Here is a 19,313-nt window from a genome sequence, read left to right on the forward strand (position 1 = left end):
CGGACTACAACAGCAACATGATACCTCATGAAACGTCACTCCCAGACTACAACAGCAACATGATACGTCACGCACAGACTACAACAGCAACATGATACGTCACTACGTCACTCACAGACTACAACGGCAACATGATACCTCACTCACAGACTACAATAGGAACATGATACGTCACTTACAGACTACAACAGTAACATGATGCCTCCCTCACAGACTACAACAGTAACATGATACGTCACTCACAGACTACAACAGAAACATGATACGTCACTCACAGACTACAACGGCAACATGATACGTCACTGAAAGACTACAACAGGAACATGATACGTCACTCACAGACTACAACGGCAACATGATACGTCACTGACAGACTACAACAGGAACATGATACGTCACTCACAGACTACAACAGGAACACGATACCACAGACTACAACAGCAACATGATACGTCAATCACAGACTACAACAACAACACGGTACCTCCCTCACGGACTACAACAGCAACATGATACCTCACTCACAGACTACGACAGCAACATGATACGTCACTCACAGACTACACTCACAGATACAACAGCAACATGATACCTCACTCACAGACTACAACAGTAACATGATACGTCAATCACAGACTACAACAACAACACGGTACCTCACTCACGGACTACAACAGCAACATGATACCTCACTCACAGACTACAACAGGAACATGATACGTCACTCACAGACTACAAGAACAACATGATACCTCACTCACAGACTACAACAGTAACATGATACGTCACTCACAGACTACAACAACAACACGGTACCTCACTCACAGACTACAACAGGAACATGATACGACACTCACAGACTACAACAGCAACATGATACGTCACTCACAGACTACAACAGCAGCATGATACCTCACTCACAGACTACAACAACAACATGATACGTCACTCACAGACTACAACAGCAACATGATACGTCACTCACAGACTACAACAACAACATGATACGTCACTCACAGACTACAACAACAACATGATACCTCACTCACAGACTACAACAACAACATGATACCTCACTCACAGACTACAACAGCAACATGATACGTCACTCACGGACTACAACAACAACATGATATGTTACTCACAGACTACAATAGCAATATGATACCTGTATTGAATTTGCTTAAAGTAACTGATGTGAAAGATGTATTTTGTTTTCCTATTTACCATAATTTCGAATTCAGCTTGCTTGAATAAGAAAGTTTTCAAGGAAACAAATGTCGTCGTAATGTAATAGTTTGATTACGAACGGTATACGTATGAGCTAGCCTTGCCATACTTAATTTTATTTGATTGAAATACGAATTGCTGTTGAAACATGAATCAGGTAAATATTATATTAATTTTATACGATTCAGCATCAATATATTGTGGTTTCCCTTAGTTTTAATGTAAATGAAGACGTGTACATATCCGCGAGCTGATAATAAAAGTATGAAAAAAAATAAAAAAATAAAACTTGTCATCAGTCAAACTTTACAGTATGCTATTACTTAAGTAGCATAGGTAATTTTACATATTACAGGTGTCAGGGCACCGTCTCAATAAACCTGTTGGGTTTTCATTTAACATCAGTTGTAATGCTACACATAACAGATGTCCGCCATCAGAATACCAGTAGACATAGACCAATAATTAATGTAGTTTCTTTACCAATATCAGAAGGTGTCACTTCCCCTCTCAGTCCAAACTGTCAGCATCCCCACTCCTCTCAAACTTGGCAACCTTCCTTATGTGGTCAAGACAACGTACACATGGACTTGGCTATACGTTCGTCCAAACCATCCTAACTAACTAAAGTCCATGGCCAAATTCTGATGAACAAACGTGATCACGCTGCATACCAAGGATATACTCTTCTGAGGTTTAAATCACGTTCAATTCTCGTTTTGATCTGGTGTAGCAGGTTTTTGTAATATTTAACAAATTATGATCAGGTTGATCACTTAAATTGTCATTGTGTTGCCATTTTTAATTGTAGCAGGTTCAATTTTGCTGTACAACTTTATAATGTTCAATATGATAAAAAAATAATATGTAACAAAGTTGAAAATTATACATCATTGGTATTTTTTTTACATATTTATTGTAACTGAAGCACTTTTGTTGTTTGACCCTGAAAAAGGTGACAAATAACACAAATAAAAATGGGACAAAAAAAAAGGAAGCACACGGACCCCCCATTTTTGTGGCTGTTTCAGAAAGAGAAACACATTTTCTTTTCATTCATTTAATATTAAAAAAAGTTTAATGGCAGAACGTTTTATATCAAGCGTTTAATCTGCAAAAAATGGTGAAAAAAATAGTATTTTTTCATTAAAAAAATAAGGGGTAGGGGTAACTAAAATCGCCTTTCTGAGTAAAAAGAATAAGATTAAGAAATTTTAATTCCATAATTTAAAAGAAAAATATTTCAATTCTACACATATTCATACATATCTGATAACACACTTGGAAGAAATGGTATGAATGTGTTATGCAAATGGTCAAAACCCCAAAAATCACCTAAAATCACATATTGTGTTAAATTGGTATCTTTGCCCGATCATAGCACAAAAACGAACACACCGACATATACTTTTTTTGCATTTTCTACTATGCCATTAACTCCTTTTTCCAAAAATCCATATAAGAAAAAAAAGTTTAATACAGGATTGATGGCACACGGTGTATATAAAGGAACTCGAGAGAGATTTGGAATTAAGGATCAGCTATGAAACCATACCAAATAAAGTTGTTTGTACTCAGACTATCACATCTATATTCCGCAATTCACGTGATGGAGAGGTCTGCCCGGTTGGAATTTAATTCGGTTTAAAGAGAGAGAGGGAAATCAGCACCACATTGATCCTATAACATGAATGTTAAAAAAATGTTGTAGATGAATTGCCACTATGAAAAGCTAACTGTATGTGTTTGTTATATTATTAGAGTAAATTTCATTATTGCACGTTTTCAAAAATATTCATAAATACACACACTTTACATGTTCATTTGCTTGAAAAGGAATGAAGAGGCCGGATTATAAAAAGTTAGATAACATAAACAGAGAGGTAATATATATATATAAAATTCGATAATTTTTCAACCTTGAAAAAAAGGATACTGTATCGAACCTGACAACAAACTCTTTCGTTTAATCAAGTATATATAGGTATCGTCACTTTGCAAAAACCAGGGATGTGTAGTACACATCCCTGCACTGCTGAAAAACAAACTAAATTCTTTCTGTCAAAATCTTTCCTTTTCCGTCCAAATTATCATCTGACATTATTCTTCAAATTGTTGAGGTTGGTCAGTACCCTGTAGATGTAGAAGCAATGATAGAGAACTATCTAACCGACATTTCGAAAAGCATCATGGAATAGTTCTTCATTAAAAGAAGTTGAATGTTCCAAAAATTAGTTATACATCTGATTTTTTCAGCACTATTTCAGTAATTATGTTTTTCGTCCACTAACAGAATTACTAAGATTTATTAGTTTGTTAAACGCTCGCCATTTTAATTTCAAAAGAGTTGAAAGACAGGTGCCTGTTTTAAAGTACATTAAAGTTCCCGCGCTTTATAGCTTTTGGTAATGCTTATAAAATCCGAAATGTTCCGAACGATGAATAACCTCTCGGACAATAATTTTTTAGTTTAAACATGATTAGTTATGTACTTTTTTTCATCATACATAGCACTTCAATAAAAACCATCTTGATATCTGAGACAAAAGTAAGTCGTAGCTTTGCGGAAATTAATAGAAATAATATTTTTACAAGCGAACTATTTCTTAACTGTAATTGGCTACCGTCATTCAAAATGGCAGCCTCCATGTTGTAAGTCCCGACAGTTGTTGCTGTGATAAAATTTCATTTTATGACCAATAAACTGCATAAACTAGGTAAGTATCTCTATAAAAAGACATGGTTTGTAACAGTCTTACCAGTATAAGTAAAGGAGACCTTTAATTTATACATAAGACTTGTATATATTACATAAATTCTTTTTCGACTTCAGTACTCTCGGGATTGTACCTGTACCACTGTCCTGCCATTTAGATCTTAACAACACAGATTTGGTTATCACCATTTACGCAGTTTGCGATTTGTTTATGCAGTATAATACTTTTGTTCCCGTTTGACATTGTAAGCATGTCTAATTTTGAAGGAAGTCATATGCCGTGGGTACTTGGCATAAGATCAAGTTTTGCTATCGGGTAGGGTGATGAGCTTTTAAAACTGCACAGATCTTTATCTAGGTAAAAACTGTTGAGCTGACTAAGTATTTTAGTCATGGAACTAGCAGGGTTTTATAAACCCCAGCCTGAAGGTTTTATATGAAATTTAGCCATGTTCTTTGCCCTCATTCCACACGTAGATGTCTGGGGTTTTTCTGCATTTAGTTATTCTGACAAACTAGACAAACTACTTATTTTTCAACAGATTTAAAACATTTTATGTTATGGACATTAGCTGAAAACTGTCCAATAAGTGAGAGAAAGGACAGTTGCTGAGGCCGGTTACTCAGTAATGGTTAGGGCCGATACTACTCCCATAACATGAGAGGCCGCTGGTCGGCCTTTTTTCAATCGGATATGATTTTGCCCGCGGCGCCTGTCAAAAGTTTTTCGCCGTGTAAAACCTCTAACATTGTTGGAGTAGGGCCGATACCTGATCTTTTTCTCACTTAATGATCAGTTTGAGGCTTATATCCAACTTAAAACATAGTCCCCTCGACATTGTTTTCGAAAGAAATAACGCAAATTAGCAATATTCAGCACTTTAGTTTTGGTCAGGTATGTCTGGACCCCTCAATCTACACATGCCAAATTTTCCTGATGTCAGCCTCGGTTCAGATCTGTGCCTGTCGTTTTCTGTACAGGTTCAACCGTTTCAACCGGATACGCGAATCTACCCTTAGTTAAATATAACAATACAGTGTTACTTCCTGATACCCAGCCCTACTTCTGGTTTCTTGCTAGAGGAAATTTCCCTCAATTGGTAATAATGATAATATTTATTCTGGTGCAGCAAGTAAATAGAAAAGAAAGAACCCAGGAAAGATGGAAAACAAAACAGATCCCAGGTTATGCAATGGGGACATAAGGGGACCTTACATTTATAACCCCCAGACTCCGCAGATGGCCCCACATTTTAAAAAAACCGGACTCGGCAGATGGCCCCACATTAAAAACACCCGGATTTGGCAGGGGGCCCCACATTTATACCCCCTGACTCGGCAGGGGGCCCCACATTTATAACCCCGGACTCGACAAGGGGCCCTACATTTATAACCCCCGGACTCGACAGGGAGCCCCACATTTATAATCCCCGGACTCCGCAGTGGGCCCCACATTTATAACCCCCGAGCTCTGCAGGGGGCCCAACATTTATAACTCCTGAGCTCTGCAGGGGGCCCCACATTTATAACCCCCAGACTCTGCAGGGGCCCCATAATTTATAACCCCTGAGCTCTGCAGGGGGCCCCACATTTATAATCCCCGGACTCAACAGGGGCTCCATAATATATAACCCCTGAGCTCTGCAGGGGGCCCTACATTAGTCACATGCAGTAATATAAGATATATACAGGATGTCTATTCTTTGTTTCTTCAATGAAACCAGCCCCGATTCTGCAGGACTATATCCTTTCCCCAAACATGCATGAGTAAAAATATTATGAATGGCACATATTTAAATTATGTTTGCTTAGTGAATTATCTTGTCTTTTGGACTTGTTTCATTTCTACATGGTTTAATATAGCTGTATTTTTTCTTTTATGTTTAACTTTTATCTGATGAAGATCTAGAAGAAGTGACAGATTAGTTGGCTTTATAGCAGAATATAGGTTAAAATAACAGTTATGCCTGACCTGTTAATTGATGTTCCATTCACAGATGCCAACTACAGTACATATGAATAACCTGTATCTGCTAATAAACACAGGACATCACTGGTGACTTTCCTTGTAGTGGACCTGATGATCCATTTCCTATTTTTGGACTATATTGGTGAAAACAACTTTAATATAGCCTTGGGTGTAAAATTTGTACTAGGATGCTTATATATTTGGCCAGTAGCATGCTTTGATAAAGGAGTAGCAAGTTTGAATAAATGGTTTTGACCTGTTTCAAAGTAACAGGGTTCAAATTTGTTAAAAAAATGAACAAATTATTTTTTATAACCATGAAGCCATCAAAATCAATATCTTTCTATGCAGATAAAAATATTTGTTATCACATGTACAATCAACTTTCAAAAACTATGACCATGCTCATGTAAAAACACTTAATACGTAGAAGAAAGTTATAGCTGTTGGCTGTTTTTCAACCAGGTACTAAAAACTGACACATTCTCTGCCTAAATTCAAGTAATATTTCCCAACTTTTTCAGTAACAGTTGGATTCCAAATTGAAAAAAAAAAGTATTTTTCAATGCATATCTGAGATGATTTTTGGGAAAGAGATACATCAAAGTCGAGGGCCTGTATTCATGAAACCGTTCTCATGCTCAAGCATGGATTTTGTGCTCAGACCAACTTTCTTGTAAATTATGTCAAATGATCAAAAAGTCAAATGTAAACATGGAAAACAGTATTTGGCTTTAAGTGTCTTCGACTTTTTTTTATGATGGTGGGCTATTAAAATCACCCTGCGTCTGCAGTGGTCCATCGTCCGTCATTCGGTCTGTCATCTGTCCATCCTTAAACAATTCTTGTTAGTGCTATTTCTCAGAAAGTACTGGAGGGATCTTTCTTAAATTTCACATGGAGGTTTCTCACGATCCTTAGTTATGCATATCGTTTTTTGAGACTGATCGCAAAACCAAAATGGTAGACAGGCAGCCATCTTTAATTTGAAAGTTAAAGTTTGTTAGCACTATTTTTCAGAATGTATGGGAGGGATCTTTCTCAAATCTTACATGATGGTTCCCCATCGTCCCTAGTTATGCATATTGTTTTTTGGGACTGATCACAAAACCAAGATGGCCGACAGCCAGCCATCTTGAATTTGAGAATGAAAGTTTGTTAGTGCTATTTCTCATAAAGTATTGGAGGGATATTTCTCAAATTTTACATGTAGGTTCCCCATCGTCCCTAGTTATGCCTTTTTTTGGGACTGATCATAAAACCAAATTGGCCGACAGGCAGTCATCTTGAATTTGAGAGTTAGTTTGTTAGTGCTGTTTTGCAGAAAGTCCTGGAGGGGTCTTTCTCAAATTTTACATGAAAGTTCCCCATGGTCACTAATATATATATATATACAATTAGGCATATTAAATTTTGGGACAGAAGGGAAACCAAGATGGCCAACAGATGGCCATCTTGAATTTGGGAATGAAATTTTGTTAGCGTTACTTCTCAGAATGATCAGGATGGGTCTTTCTCAAATTTCACATGACTAGGTTCCCAATAGCTTATAGTTCTGCATTTTGAATTTTTGGGATGATTGGAAAACCAAGATGGCTGGCAGCTGGTCATATTGAATTTGGGAGTAAAAGTGTTTTAGCCCTTTTGCTCAAAAACTATTGGAGGGATCTTTCTCAAATTTCACATAAGGGTTCTTCTTGTTCTTAGTTATGCATATCAAATCATATCGGCTGGTCATTTTGTTACAGGTTAAGTTTGTTATCGCTATTTCTCAGAATTAACTGGAGGAATTTTTCTCAAATTTGATATGTAGGTTCCCCTTGATCCTGAGTTGTGCATGTTAACTTTTGAGGTTGATAAAAAGATTGATGAAGATGGCGGACAGGCAAACTGATCAAACGGATAAGAGAAAAGATGAGAAAAGATCGAACTGACATAAAACTAATGTACAAGGGTGGTCACCAAGATTCCTCTGGGATCTCTTGTTTTCCAAATCATTGACAAAATAGTATTTGTTTATCATTTATAACCAGAACAAGAAATAAGGCTTCAGCACAAAATCCATGCTTGAGCATGAGAACGGTTTCATAAATACGGGCCCTGAACTCCTGCTTTTCCTGTGTGGCTGGCCCAGATTTTGAGGGTTCACTAAATGTCTTAGTAATACATGGGACTCACCAATAACGTTCATGATCAGGACTCAAATGAAAAAATCCTAAACCAATCATTTTTCAGTTTTTGCTATTCATGGCACCAAATTTCCAGTATAAAAGACCTTTAACTCTGTTAAGTGTAGGAAAATCCATGAATTATTACATTTAGCCCAGCATAGGAGAAACAAATGCATAAACAGTATGACGATTGTTAAAATTTGCTGCATTTGTCCGCCTTATTATATATTTACATACACATACATTATTTCTTAATATGCAGACCAAAACTACAAGGGAAGATGGCAAAACGAACAGCCACAACAGAACTGACAGACAGGAATTGGGACCATGAGGATGAGCCAGAGGAGGTTTGTACAAGATCAGTAACTTAGACTAGACATGTACACTTAGACAGTCCCTTATATGGTCTGGGCAGTGTCAGCATGTATCTTATGTATAACATGTACACTAAGACAGTCCCTTATAGGGTCTTGGCAGTGTCAGCATGTATCTTATGTATAACATGTTCACTAAGACAGTCCCTTATAGGGTCTGGGCAGTGTCAACTTGTATCTTATGTATAACATGTACACTAAGACAGTCCATTATAGGGTCTGGGCAGTGTCAGCATGTATCTTATGTATAGCATGTACACTAAGACAGTCCCTTATAGGGTCTGGGAAGTGTCAAATTGTATCTTATGTATAACATGTACACTAAGACAGTCCATTATAGGGTCTGGGCAGTGTCAGCATGTATCTTATGTATAACATGTTCACTAAGACAGTCCCTTATAGGGTCTGGGCAGTGTCAGCATGTATCTTATGTATAACATGTTCACTAAGACAGTCCCTTATAGGGTCTGGGCAGTGTCAGCATGTATCTTATGTATAACATGTACACTAAGACAGTCCCTTATAGGGTCTTGGCAGTGTCAAATTGTATCTGATGTATAACATGTACACTAAGACAGTCCCTTATAGGGTCTGGGCAGTGTCAGCTTGTATCTTATGTATAACATGTACACTAAGACAGTGCCTTGTAGGGTCTGGGCAGTGTCAGCTTATATCTGATCTATAACATGTACACTAAGACAGTCCCTTATAAGGTCTGGGCAGTGTCAGCTTGTATCTGATGTATAACATGTACACTAAGACAGTCCCTTGTAGGGTCTGGGCAGTGTCAGCTTATATCTGATGTATAACATGTACACTAAGACAGTCCCTTGTAGGGTCTGGGCATTGTCAAATTGTTTCTTATGTATAACATGTACACTAAGACAGTCCCTTGTAGGGTCTGGGCATTGTCAAATTGTTTCTTATGTATAACATGTACACTAAGACAGTCCCTTATAGGGTCTTGGCAGTGTCAAATTGTATCTGATGTATAACATGTACACTAAGACAGTCCCTTATAGGGTCTTGGCAGTGTCAGCTTGTATCTGATGTATAACATGTACACTTAGACAGTCCCTTGAAGGTCTGGGCAGTGTCAGCTTGTATCATTTGTATCAAATGTTTGCCATGATAGCTTGGTAGTTTATATACTATTTTTAACATGCATGTCCTGTAGACTGGGCAGTTTGTAAGATTTTACTTTGCCCTTGTTTGCTATATAAAGGAGTCTTGGTATACCTAGCTGAGAGATCTGTGTATCCCAGCTCAATATTTTGGCATCCTTAAGCTGCCAGGCTACCGTTTTGGTCAAACCACACATGTATGCTAGAGAGCTCGAGTATGTAGATGTTCGTAACATTCTGTATTATGTTAGATGTTGATGATTGGCTAATATGACATGTGTAGTATGTTTCTCCTTCAGGCAGGACAGTTTGTACAGGCCTCATCGAACACAATCAAACAGAGACAGATCATTAAAGCCAAAAGAAAAAGCAGCACTGCAGAGGTTAGAAAAAAAATCTCACTTTCACCCTATTCCTGTTCATTCTAATCATCAAATAAGATTTCTCATTTCAGTTTAATTTCTTGTCAGCTGGTCAATGGTCCATTCATGATCAGATCTCTTGTTATATATGACCTCAATAAGGCCCCTTTCCTGTATCCAGTTTAACCAGTTGAAACAGTTGAACCTGAAAGAAAACGACAGGCGTAGATCTGAACCGAGGCTGACCTCAGGAATATTCGGCACGTGTAGATTGAGGTGGTCCAGACGTGCCTGACCAAAACTAAAAAGCTGACTATTGCTAGTTTGCATTATTTCTTTTTAAAACAAGGTCAAGCCACATGTAGATTTTAAAGCCATTACCAGGGTATATAATTTATATAATAAGTGGACATGTGAAAGAAAGACATATCATTCTTGATATATTGTTATTTAATCTCTGAAACTGTGTATTTTTGGCTTCGCCTATAGTTCTGTCCAAGTGCGTTTATATATTATGGAATATTTCTGCGCCACCTGAACCGTTTCTACCGGGAAACACGAATATGACCTAAAAGACTTTATGTTGATTACATGTTTTCAATTAACACAAAATACATTGTATTTCATTTTCACAGGGAGGAAGCAGGTCATTCACCGGATTCTCAGGTTTCAGCTTCAAACCCACATCAACAAGTACCCCATTCAGCTTCAACGTCAAATCGGTGACAAATGGCCAGTCAGAAACAAAAGAAACGGCAGCCAGTGTGATTCCCCCTGTCAAGGGGGTTCCAGCCCCCAACCCAGTCAAGTCCACACCAGCCAGTAATGGCTCAGCTAAGACAGAAAGTGGAGATAGTGTCACCTGCAATGCATATTCAGAGAATCTGAAGAAACTTAACGAGAGTGTGTTGTCATGGATACAGAAACATGTGGAAAAAAATGCATACTGTATTTTGACTCCAATATTCAAAGACTATGAAAAACATCTTGATGAACTTGAAAAGGAGAAATCTGAGAAAACAGGCAAGAATAATGGGATGGAAAGTAAGACAGCCACTACTTTTTCTACTGTCACTACAGGTAGGATGTGCAGAGTTTTAAAGGTTGTTAAAATTATTTTAAATGAAAATGTAACAATTAATATTTAAAGGGGTGGAATATTAAATTGTAAGATAATGCATGCACCTGTTGTTCTTTAAAAGTATATGTTTTCAAGACAATTAAGTGATATTAAACCTATTTATTATCTTGCTCTGAATACATAAACTTTATGTCAAAATAATTTACTTCAGGAGTTGAGCCTGCTTTGTCCTCCACTAAACCTGCATTCTCATTCGGAACGTCTGCAACAGCAACACCCAGCAGTGGATTCAGCTTCGGGTCTACGAAGGCTGCCTCAGCACCATCTGATGGTACTAAGGGAGCTAATGGAGGCTCCACATTCGGCGCTACTGTCACTGGATTTTCGGGATTTAATCTACAGTCTAATCTTGGAACTAAACCTTCACCGTTTTTTGCTGTTGGTCAATCTACAGGTGCTATGGGTTCCTCACAAGGTAAAGCCCCCCCCCCCATCTGATCTGATTTTAGACTCCTTTCCTCTTTTTGCCTGTCAATGTGTCTTTAGGTTTTGTCCCCTTACCTCCTGGTTATAGCTGATACTAGGGAATTTTTTTTTTTTTATATTTACTACTTAAATCAGATAATAACAATGAAGCACCTTATTCTATTCATATGAGACCTAAACTTTTAACATTTTGTTAAAAACTTTCAATCATATTAATTATTGAATGCCATTATCCTGCAGGAGCGTACAATTCCTCTACACTGATGCCCAGGGCTAGTAGATTTTATGTCATGACTAGTGAAAATTTTAAATATTTACTATGGAAATAAAGGTGTGCTAGTAGAACACTCCAGAGTATGCCTGTGGGCTAGTATTCTTGATTAGAAACTGTACATCCCTGCTTTTTGGAAGGCAATATACAAAGTATAGTTCTCCCTTATTCCTACATTGAAATCGGGGGCCACTTTTGTAGGTCATTTACAAAATACGGTCAGATCTAGTAATCTGATGCCGTTCCCAGGCGAGCCATGACAAAGCCTTGCATTGCCTGCATAAACATTTTCAGTGTCTGTCAGGATTTATTTCGTCTTTGCGTATTGCAGAGTTATCTTCTCTTGGGAGCAGGTATTGATTGTTATGTCACTTGTTTGTGAGAGTAACGTCATCAATGTTTGAGACAGCGACGTAATTTTCTCACACAAACCAATGACGTAACAATCAATACCTGCTCCCAAGAGAAGATAACTCTGCAATACGCAAAGACCGAATACCCAAAAATGTTACTTTAAAAAAACCCAGCCAAAGCGTTTGTTCCACATAAACTAACAGGCCCAAGGTGTTTATAGAAATACAGTATCAAACCAGGCCTTTAACAGATGTACATTTCTGCTTGTCTGATTCAGATGCAGCAGAGGAAGAGTATGAACCCCCAAAGCCAGAATCAACAGAGGTCAAAGAGGAAGGAGCTTTACACACAATCAAGTAAGCCATAACAACAAAATTTTGTCTGTCCATAGTCTTGGTAAGTAATTTTTGTCTGTCCATAGTCTTTTTCAGTAATCTTTGTCCATAGTCTTGGTCAGTAATCTTTGTCCATAGTATTGGTCAGTAATCTTTGTCTGTTCATAGTCTTTGTCAGTAATCTTTGTCTGTCCATAGTCTTGGTCAGTAATCTTTGTCCATAGTATTGGTCAGTTATCTTTGTCCATAGTCTTTGTCAGTAATCTTTGTCCATAGTATTGGTCAGTAATCTTTGTCTGTCTATAGTCTTTGTCAGTAATCTTTGTCTGTCCATAGTCTTTGTCAGTAATCTTTGTCCATAGTCTTGGTCAGTAATCTTTTGTCTGTCCATAGTCTTTGTGAGTAATCTTTGTCTGTCCATAGTCTTTGTCAGTAATCTTTGTCCATAGTCTTGGTCAGTAATCTTTGTCTGTCCATAGTCTTTGTGAGTAGTCTTTGTCCATAGTCTTGGTAAGTAATTTTCGTCTGTCCATAGTCTTTGTCAGTAATCTTTGTCTGTCTACACTGTTAGTTATGGGTTATCATATCGAGGGTATTGACAGATTTTTCATCCTAACTGATATCTATTAAAACGGTATTCACATGTACATTGTATATAAATCTATTAGTTTCAGTGAATTATGTCATTGTATGTCCTTTAAAACTGGGTCAGCAAACACTTTAGAAAGCAAGAGATGGAGTTTAGAATTAGATAAATTCTGTATATATTTACTGCTATTTAAATGTTAGATGGCTTCTTTCTTGTTTTAAAGTAATATTCTATTGATTGATATACTTAAATGTGTTTCTGTTGTTTTTGAAATGCTTGCGATTGTCATAATTAAAAGGAAATTCTCTGGGGTTGGGGAGGGGATTATAATGTATTGAAAAATTTTGAAAGAAATAATACACAAATAGATCATTTAGAAAATTAAGCAATATGTAAAATGTTTTGTTCCAGATGCAAGCTGTTCTACCAGAAGGATGGGGCCTGGAAAGAACGTGGAGTAGGGTTTCTACATCTAAAAAAGGCTGACGACAAAATACAGCTTGTAGTACGAGCTGATACCAGCTTAGGTATGGTAACATTGATATCCTGACAGAACACTCTGTACAGCTGTTTGCCACACTTATTTGGTTCGGTTTATATAGCCTTCTAGGTTTTTTCCTGTTAGGGAAAAGAGTTTTGACTGATCTCTTGTATTTGGAGGTTTTTTGCTTTCTAATAAGAAGGAAAGTTTGAAAAAAAAAACACAGGAAAATTGGGGATTTAGACAATTCTAGACACATCTTTTTTTATCATCTGTAGGCAGCATTTCCTACATTACTGAGGAAAAACTCTGCATCTCTTACTGAGGCTACCAAGCAGTTGTGTGTAACATAATAATTACAGCTGTTGATTAAATTTTCGGAAGTCATATTATGATCTTAAAGTTTAACTAGATACAGTTTGTTCGGGAGGAGTGAAGGCAGGGAGGTAGATACAGTTCATTCGGGAGGAGTGGTGGCAGGCAGGCAGTTTTTGTGACCCCTGATATCCCTATCATCCACAATTGGCATATTCCTTATAAACATTTCAGACCTCATCACAGATCGATCATTAATAAAAGTATTTCCCTTTCAACAATTCCCAATTTCTAATATATTTAGCTCACCTGTCCGAAGGGCTGTCGTCCGCCCGTAGTCCACCCGTCGCCCTCCGTCCGTAGTCCACCCGTCGCCCTCCGTCCGTAGTCCACCCGTCGCCCTCCGTCCGTAGTCCACCCGTCGCCCTCCGTCCGTAGTCCACCCGTCGCCCTCCGTCCGTAGTCCACCCGTCGCCCTCCGTCCGTAGTCCACCCGTCGCCCTCCGTCCGTAGTCCACCCGTCGCCCTCCGTCCGTAGTCCACCCGTCGCCCTCCGTCCGTAGTCCACCCGTCGCCCTCCGTCCGTAGTCCACCCGTCGCCCTCCGTCCGTCAACTTTTCGTTTAAAACGTTACTAGTTCTGAACAGCGTAGTGGAATTTAACTAAATTTGGTCTGGGGCATCCTGAGGCCAAGGGGACTCAATTTTGTATAAATGGTGGGTGTGGCCCCCCTGGGGCAGAGGAGCGGGGCCCAATAGGGGAAATATAGTTAAAACCTTTAAAATCCTTTTCTACCATAAGGATTAAGGGAGTTTATCGTTATTTAGCCAAGAGCATCTTGGGTCCAAGGGCACTCAATTTTGTATAAACGGTTGGTGTGGCCCCCCTTGGGGCAGATGAGCGGACCCAATAGGGGAAATATAGGTAAAAATTTAAAATCCTTCTTCTAGCATAGGGATAAAGAGATTTTATCCTAATTTAGTCTGAAGCATCCTTGGGCAAAGGGGACTCAATTTTGTATAAATGTTGGGTGTTGCCCCCCTTGGAGCAGAGGAGTAGGGCCCCCAGGGGAAACAGAGGTAAACCTTTAAAATCCTTCTCCTAGTGTAGGAACAAAGGGATTTTATCCTAATTTAGTCTGAAGCATCCTTAGGCCAAGGGGACTCATCTTTGTATAAACAGAGGGTGTGGCCACATTGGAGTCAGAGGGGAAGGTCCAAATAGGGGAAATAGAGGTAAACCTTTAAAATCCTTCCTCTACCATAGGGATTGAGGGATTTCATCCCAATTTGGTCTGGAGCACCCTTAGGCCGAGGGCACTCAATTTTGTATAAACAGTGCACCGGCTCCCAGTCCAGAGGGGTGAGCTCCAATATGGGGAATAGAGGTAAAGCTTTTAAAATCCTTCTTCTACCATAGGGATTATTGGGATTTTATCCCAATTTTGTCTCCATCAAGTTGTCTAGTAGTGCCTGTTACTATTAGGGTGTATTCATTTAAACAAGATGGCCACCAGGCCGCCATTTTATATTTTGACATTTGAAGTTTGTACATACAGTACCTACGATGGAGTGCTATATCTTTACCTCATATTAAGTACTTTAAACATATCCAGGTGAGCGATACAGGCCCTCTGGGCCTCTTGTTGTATATATACATATGTCTATGTATCAGTTATATGTCTTGCAGGGTAAAATACAGAAATCTTTGTGAAAAAAATAGCATTTTCATGAGAATTAAACAAACAAAATCTTCATTTGCCTCAGGAAATAGTCAATGTCTCAGAAGACAATAAATAATAATACCAATAAAACAGCTGTTTTATTATACCAACAACAAATTAAATCAGAATGAACGAAACCCAAAATTCTGTGAAAATTTGAATGCAGGTTAAATATCTCATCCCGGGTAAATAGCTCTAATGACTATTTACCTGGTAAATAGTTTCTTGAAAGAGGTTATTTTGAATAGCATTTCTATTTTCTACTTTTATATGGTGTAAAAAAGAAAAAAAGGTATAATAAAGGTGACAATGGACCTTTATTCTAGAATACACTGTTAATTTGGGAAATGTTTTCATTGCAGTATAACTTTGGACGTTTCCCTCCATGAGAAGGGCAATTTTATTATGAAAGCAAATATTAGTGCACATGCCACATATAAAAATTACATGTGAGCGGTGAATGTAACGCTGGGCAAATATTTTGTATTATGGAAGGTTTCCTGATATACAGTATGTAGTATCTGCAACATAAAAGATTCACTTAAATGACCTGTATTATTATAAAAATAATAATAATATGCAACATTTGATATAGTGCCCTATCTAGCTAGAACAAGCCACTCTGAAGTGCTTTACAGTACATAGATATACAATTAATACAATTAGCATATGCATTTACATATACATTAATCAGTACAATTTTGAGGAATTAGCAGCAGCTGCTTTATCAGGTGCTAGCTTCTAGTCCTATGCCACCTGGCTAATTTTCTGAACTAACTTGAGATAATTCTTATGTTTCAGGGAACATCTTATTGAATATAATTCTATCTAGCTCACTACCCTTGAGTCGCCAGGGCAAGAACAATGTGAGCATAATGTGTGTTCCCAACCCGCCCCTTGACACCAAGGAAGATCCCAAGGCCACTCCTATGCTTATCAGAGTCAAGACCCCCGAAGATGCCGACACACTCCTTGAAAAAATGAAGGAACTAAGGAAATAGTGAATTAAAAGGAAATGGTATATTTGTGTACCGTTACTAAGACATCAATGGAACAGCAGAGCTAGAAAAAACCCATTTTGAACCTTTTTTTACAACTATGTGCATAATACATTGGGAGGCATAAACCAATTCCTGTCTTAGGCGACGGCAGGGGGGGGGGGGGGGGGGAGTGAAAACTTGAGAAAATGTTTCAAAAAGTGAAAGTGATAATATCAGACGGTAAAGTGTTAATATCAGACTTTCAACATTTGCTGGAATTAGGTAAACCTAAACTTGGATTTTTAAAGTCTGTTTATTAGTATGCCTAACACACTGTCTTGTAGAAGTGTTTTGCAAGTTTTTGCTTTCTGACTTCAACCAATCCACCATATTTTTTTAGAACCAAAAACAGAAATACGATATTGTTTTAATAAGCCGGTAGTGACTTATGATTGTTCCTTTCAATGTTCAAATCCTCATAAAAGAGAAAGAAATCATGTTTGGCATAAGTTTGAAGAGCTCAATGTAAATATGTCATCATGTATTTATGCTTGGGAACTCCTGTGGATTAAATGACATTCCAAAGGAATACAATTGGTAGTGTGACATTCGAAATTTGCCAACCAATGTTGTAATCCCACAGCTGACGAGTCTACTTGTTAGACTTGTTAGACTCAACATTATAGACTAAACATGTTGTCGTGGAAACAGTTCTGAAGTGTCTGAGTTTTTAAAATGCTGAGTTGTTGTTGCATGATAAAAAGAACAAATTAGTTTCCGATACCTGTTAATAAATCCCTTTATATCATATTTTAAAACTTAATGACGATGTATTTATACAGAAAATAATATTTTGCTTTTCATACTGTCAGATTTGTTGCTGTCATAAAATGTTTCTTTAAATAATTCAATGATAATGGACATTTTTCGGCTGCCTATTTGAAGAACAGATAAACTTGTGTAGTTCTGTTTGTACCTGCGTTGCCAGGTTTAAGTTTTGCGTACCATTTGGTATTTATACTACAGTACTGATAGTTTGCATAGAGGTTCCCAAGGGATCTGACGTGGCAGTGTAGTCAAACCAAAATAAAAATATCAATTGAAAAGATGTTTACTCTTTTTGACTAAATAGCTTTTGTAATATCCTTTGAATAGGCAAGCTGTACTGTTTCCCCAAGAGCTGTCATTGTAAAATAAACTTGATGTTTGCGCTCCTGAACCAATGTTCACTTTTTTTCTACTTTTTTCCAAATACCTTAACTGTATCAATGTCATTGTTTCATTTTACCAGTTAAATTATGTATTGATTGACTGGAAAGTATGTCTCTGATTCACTCGGTAATTAAACTCAGCAAGAACTGTCTTACATGAGGCCTGTGTATTCCAACACTTTGTATAACACAGCATAATGTTGTGACACCATTTCTAATGAATGCTACCAAATGTAGTTTGTGTATTCCGACCTCTTGTCTTATCTGACTAATGTCTCACAGGGTATGAAACTAGGTAGGCTTTACTGTACGCATATATCAATATTGTTTTCCTAAATGTTCGATCGAGTGGTTAAGGTTGTTATTTACTGAATTTTGATTAGATCTGGGCCGCATTCGTGTATCCCGATCCAAACGGTTGAACCAGTTGGACTAGTGTTGTTCCTTTATGAAATAAGGTCAGACCCAGTAATCTGATGCTGCTTTTAGGCGAGTTATGACAAAGTCTTGCATGGCCTGCATATACATGAAAGTGTTACATTAAAAACAGACTAACAGGTTGAACCTGATACAAGAAAGGGGCCCAGAACAGAAATGAAGAGGGGTAAGAAATGGGACGAGAATCCCCTAAAGCATGTATCTTTCAAATATGGAAACATTTTATTTTTGCAAATTGTGGGTATTTTTGTTTGTAGAAATTCTGAATTAAACATTGTAAATTGGTATTTTTACTTTTAAGGTTTTTAAAGCAAATGAAAACTTGATACATATTTGAAATGTAAGAAGTTATGCATATATATTTTTCTAATTTCCCTTGTCATTATAATTGGGGGGGAAATGAAATAAGAGATATATACAGTTAGAATTCATAAAGAGGAATATGTTTTATACCAGGACACTTCACATGCTTGTATTGAATCACAATCAAATATTTAGCAGATTAAGAGGAGAATACAGGCACGATTCCCTAACTCTAAGTACCACTGTCTGTTCCTTCCTGTTGAAATTGACTCGAGAGTGGAGATGTATAGGAGAAAATGTTACGACCCCTCGATATATAAATACATATTTTACTGAGTCGCAAAAACATGTTCATTATACAAAATTGGAACAAGTGTAACAGGATGATGGGCTTGTATCCATTAAGATGTCAAACTTTCTAAGGTGAAGAGTAACACATACATTGGTAGGAAATTATTCAAATATAGACCTGGTGTTGAGTTTCCGAATCTCTTCGAAGTTGTGATAGATGAGTCAAAGAAATAAATGGATGAATATCTTTATCATACTAGTGCTATTGTTAATTAATGAAGTTTATACAAACAATGAAATCTAGACTTTCTGATGATGTCACACGCATGAACTGTTATTATCTGTACATCAGCAGGAATTTGTTCACTTTAGATGCATTGTTGTTTGTTTTTGCAGAAAACAATATTGAATAAATGATTACAAATGAGGAGTGTGTGAAATTAATATTTTTATTAAACAAAATTTCATGAGAAAATATTGACATGTGTGCACTATGTTGAAATACA

General features: G+C 37.5%; 1 protein-coding gene across 1 annotated transcript; it reads left to right on the top strand.

Moving 5' to 3' along the window:
• The first annotated feature begins 3,858 nt into the window (after nucleotides 1-3,858).
• Nucleotides 3,859-19,234, top strand: LOC110450130 (nuclear pore complex protein Nup50-like). Its single transcript, XM_021497409.1, has 8 exons — nucleotides 3,859-3,947; nucleotides 8,349-8,436; nucleotides 9,887-9,970; nucleotides 10,585-11,029; nucleotides 11,242-11,505; nucleotides 12,419-12,497; nucleotides 13,477-13,592; nucleotides 16,386-19,234. Exons 2-8 carry the CDS (start codon nucleotides 8,368-8,370, stop codon nucleotides 16,583-16,585), a joined length of 1,257 nt encoding a protein of 418 aa, XP_021353084.1. The 5' UTR covers nucleotides 3,859-3,947; nucleotides 8,349-8,367; the 3' UTR covers nucleotides 16,586-19,234.
• Nucleotides 19,235-19,313: the final 79 nt, after the last annotated feature.

The sequence above is a fragment of the Mizuhopecten yessoensis genome, unplaced genomic scaffold, assembly GCF_002113885.1.
Source record: "Mizuhopecten yessoensis strain PY_sf001 unplaced genomic scaffold, ASM211388v2 scaffold4999.3, whole genome shotgun sequence".
NCBI classification, from domain to species: domain Eukaryota; kingdom Metazoa; phylum Mollusca; class Bivalvia; order Pectinida; family Pectinidae; genus Mizuhopecten; species Mizuhopecten yessoensis.